The 4,594-nt window shown below is 37.5% G+C and overlaps 1 protein-coding gene across 1 annotated transcript in view; it reads right to left on the bottom strand.

Moving 5' to 3' along the window:
• Positions 1-3,503: 3,503 nt before the first annotated feature.
• LOC144961782 (RYamide receptor-like) overlaps positions 3,504-4,594 on the bottom strand; it is a gene marked incomplete at its 5' end in the record, with an annotated part of 3,019 nt that continues 1,928 nt past the window's right edge. The window contains 1 exon segment of the mRNA XM_078894865.1: positions 3,504-3,654. Coding sequence (XP_078750991.1) covers positions 3,504-3,654 — 151 coding nt within the window.

The following is a 4,594-nucleotide window of genomic DNA, read 5'->3' as shown; positions in this document are numbered from 1 at the left end:
AAAAAAAAAAAAAAAAAAAAAATAGAAATTTGCCTTTAATTTCCATTTATATTCTACTTTGATCACGATTGTTGTTCCAGGCGTGCTCAGACGAAGACATCTGATGGCACATGGCTTCTGGTCTGTTGCTCCCTTGTTTCGGTCCTTATGTGAGCAGCGTAACGTTGAGTCATTGGAAAAGACATGAATACCTGGAAGTGACCGTCAAATGCATAAATGCTGGATTCTGATCTTGTATAAAGCGCTTTGAGAACATTTAATTTAGTAGATATTGCACTATATAAAGACTCACTTTTTGTTATGTTCGTATCTTGAGCTTTGCTAAATGCCATTGTATTAGGGGAAGCATGGCTCAGCAGTACGGCTTTGCTTCGTACGCCAAATGTCCCGAGTTCGATCCCCTGCGCTGCGCTGTATGGCATTGAGCAAGCCACCTCGACCTAGCTCAATTTTCGGTGCTGCACTGTGGCTGACGCCTGGGTTATTCCAGTCTCCCTTGGAATAGACCCTAGAGACAAGTTTCCCAGCAGTCAGAACTCTGGGACTACATTCACTAGAACTTTATTATTGGCGAAAGCCTAAGATTAAATTATGAACTTTGAAGCTTCTTCTATTAAAACCATAAACCATAATAATAATAATTTAATTAGGCATGCCTATACTGTATTGATAAGCCCCATTTTTCTGTCGTTTCAAACGTAATCGACGAAAGCTGCGCTTTTGATGTTTCCTTTTGCTGCTTTACGATTATAACAGTATTATGACGGCTAATCCGATAAAAAAAGAAACCTTATCACAAACATGGCACGTCTTTAACAAGCAGGCAGATATGTCACAATGCGATGTTTTACCAGATGCTTTGCGCTCCCGAACCATTGCAAAACGAGCATGACTGGATGTTGCCTTCAGAAACCATCGACTTAGAAGCTGCCGTTAGACAGCTCCTGGATCGTAATTTGGAAACCTATACATAATATTTCATCTTGTTGGTACAAATTCAGGACGGTTCTCTATAAGTCTGCTGGAGACAATCTCCTTACCTCAAGAATCAGTATTATTCCAATGCGACATCCATCTCGTAATTGTGTCTCCATCCAAAAACCAGGGAAATGAAGCACATGAGCTCCCCTAGATTTCATTTGGTTCGTACTATGGACATCTTCAATCATGCGTTTGAAAGGGTTACACTGCATTTCACCTCTATTTTTGTTAGGCTATTTCCCCGTAATAGTCTTAGTGTGAGAAATAAAGAATGAGGGAGAGAGAGAGAGAGGGGGAGAGAGAGAGAGAGAGAGAGAGAGAGAGAGAGAGAGAGAGAGATGAGGGGAGGGGAGAGAGGGGGAGTGAAAACATTTATACAGATATATACCATTAACACAATTTTAAATATAAAAGAGAGGGAGAAAAGCATAAAAAGAAACAAGAAATGCAAGATTTTGATATTGTTAACTTTATTTTCAGAGTAACAATAAATCCGAACTATAAAACTGTTGAGCCACGATAACATGGGTGACAGAAAAACCGTAGAATTCTTTTACTTTGAAGAAACAAGTAAAATAATCAATACAATGTCAACAAAAGTCTCCAGGCTAGGATAAAGACCATGGGATGCCCTCGGCACTTTTTACACTTTGTGCATTATTTCCGTCGCCTCATTATCCACAGTCGTTTTGGGTGACGAACATTATTGAATTAATAGAATAAAAACAAGCACATTTTATCAGGGCTTTGATAACTAATAAATGTCAGAACACTAAAGTAACACTTAATAGGAATGAGTTTGAATCCATTATATTCAGTTTTGATTTTGTTTCTGACTCCTTCTGTCTACCATGCTTGGTCTTTTCAGATTTGAAAGAGAGTACTTTTGTGATGGACTAGCTTTCTCTCTTATGGGTAACAGTGTATTCTGCAATCACGCAACAGAAACCGGGATATTGTGCAGTTATGCGGTCTTGTGGTATAACACTCACATTCCGGTCGAAGGTCCAGGGTCCGTTTCATGGACTTGTAAAAATCGGATTTCATGTGACCCAACCAAGCAAGTCCCAGATCACGGACTAAGTTTGGCCAAGTTTTAGTCAGTCATTTTCTTAGTCTTCAAGCTAAGTAGTTACTGGGATACACAACGCTTGCTATTTTTAGACTGAGAGGGCTTCTATTCGGAAGGAAAAATACGTCGGATACGAATGACAGAGGCAAAAGGTGTCCTATGCTTTTGACACTGGCTTAAAAAAAACTATAAGATTAAGTGCAGATCATCAAAAGTACACATTTGTGTGAGTAAAAACCAAAACAAGCTGAATCTAATCGGTTCGCGAGTTCCGAGTGAACGGAGATTCGAAATCGAATGGTCAGCATCAAAGAACAACCAAATAAAAAATGATTAGAAAGTATAGTCATTTCTGATCCCTCTCTCACCCCTTTGAGACCCGCCGATTCGTTCCCACCATCGGAAGTAATTTGACCGCTTTAAGCAATACCCAAAATATTCTCATCAAAACATTAACATAAAAAAAACGTTGGGACATTGAGTATGCTCCTTTGTAGGGGTGAATTTTTAATTCAAAAAAAGTGAGTGGAGCAGGCATTTGTTGGTAACAACAAGATATAAAGTGAGTGAAAAGTCCCAGAAGAAAATAGGAAAAATTTTTTTTTTTTTTTTTTTTTTTGCGGGGGGGGGGGGTTTGAACCTGCGACCTTATTGGTACGAAAAACTCCCCTGGCAGGTGAGAGCGTGGCTTCCGTGTGAGCTATCCACGAACAAAAAAATATTCGTTTCAAACCCAAAGCATTTTAGACCCTCTCTCACCATTTTGAGACCGCCGATTCGTTCCCCCACGCGAAGAAATTTTGCCCAGCATTTAAGCTTAATAGCCAAATATTTCACCCAAAAACTTTAAAACTAAAAAAGATTGAGACATTGAGTAGCCCGGGAAAAAAAAAAAAAAAAAAAAAAAAAAAAAAAAAAAAAAAAAAAAATTTTTTTCTCTATTGTTTCTGGCACTTTTCTACTCACTTTAATCTTGTTGTTACCAAAATAAGTGCCTGCTCCACTCATTTTTTAAAAATTAAAAAAAATTCCCCCCCATACCCCCGGAGCATCCCTCAATGTTAAATTTTTTTGTTATATGTTTGTGATGAGAATATTGGCTATTAAGCTTAACGCTGGCCCAAAATTATTCGCGTTGGGGGGCGAACGAACGGGGGCTCAAGAAGTGGGTAAAGGGGAGGGATCTAGAAAGGGATTTTTGGGTTTGAAACGAATATTTTTGTGTTCGTTGATAGCTCACACGGTAGAGCCACGCTCCCCCTGCCGGGCCCGGAGTTTTTCGTCCCTTTTTAAGGTCGCAGGTTCAATCTTACCACACATCTGATGAGATAATATAATATTTGCTAATTCAATTTTTTCTTTCTTTTATTGATTTTGTTTAAATTTTTAAAATTATGTTATGTTTTTTTGCCAATTATCAGAAATAAACTTATTCGGCCTTGACTTGAACCTACTCGTCTTTTGGAGGCAGCAGTCGTTGATCTCTATCCTGCTCCGCCTCCCCAGGTGGTTTCTTGATCCAATCAATGAATCCGATATGGACATTGGTTCCCGTGATCACCGCCAGTGGTAAGAAATATTGTAGAACCATGATTGCAACGCTGGAAATAAATAAATTTAAATAATAATATATTATGTTTACTTTGTTGGAAAATATTCTGCATCGTAACTTTCTGGGGAATCAGGTTTCAGATAGTTTAGTTGTAAGATCACAAAAATTCATAAGTTATGTGAAATAAACCTTGGGTTCCATATAAAATGCTAAATATGAAGAATTGGGAATTGCATTGAGCATTGATCTCCAGCTATGATTATGTAAATGTTCATATTAAGTTTATGTATTTGACAATTTAAAAAATCGACTTCGTCTGATTAGTATTATATAAACTCAAGGATATGATTGTTGAAACGTTTATCATTCTCTATCAGAACAGATGGAATAATTAACATTATATTGAGAATCTAGTCCTGCTACTCCGTTGGTGCAACGCTTTATAATTCATGCATTACTTGAACTGTCGTTTGATATTTTAATCAGGAAAAGTGATGAAAACTAGATTATTTTGACATTATATCTATACTTTTTGGAAATATACAATATTATCCCGTCTGTTTGCACAAACATTGCCAAATAAAAGTCGGAAAAACCGATAACACAGTTCCTTCAGTAAACATATTTTTTTATGACAGAGATTCAAAACAAGACTCATACTCATAAATTTTAATTGCCGGGTATTTGTATCAATAGCCATAGAGGGCGTGTTCTGATCCAGGAGAATTTCCAGTAATTATATTTCTTGTTTATCACTTCACTTCGGCATATGTGCACTAACCATAGAGAGCTCCAGTCACCGGTATGAGCAGGGATGATGTGTTGTTCCAGGAACGTGATCGTCAATTTAATTCATTAGCTTCAGCGGCAGATCCACCACTAAGTATAATTAAGTGGTTTCACTTAATGCCATGCAAGGTCATTAGACTGAACATCTAAATTTATGCCAAGCTTCATCCTATCTATTTTATTCGTTCATTATCTATCTA

This window comes from Berghia stephanieae, unplaced genomic scaffold (assembly GCF_034508935.2).
Source record: "Berghia stephanieae isolate SIO BIC M18660-M18661 unplaced genomic scaffold, UCSD_Bste_1.3 scaffold4085, whole genome shotgun sequence".
In the NCBI taxonomy this organism is placed as follows: Eukaryota; Metazoa; Mollusca; class Gastropoda; order Nudibranchia; family Aeolidiidae; genus Berghia; species Berghia stephanieae.
Note: the sequence above shows the minus strand (reverse complement) of the source record. Positions and strands in the feature narration are given on the sequence as shown.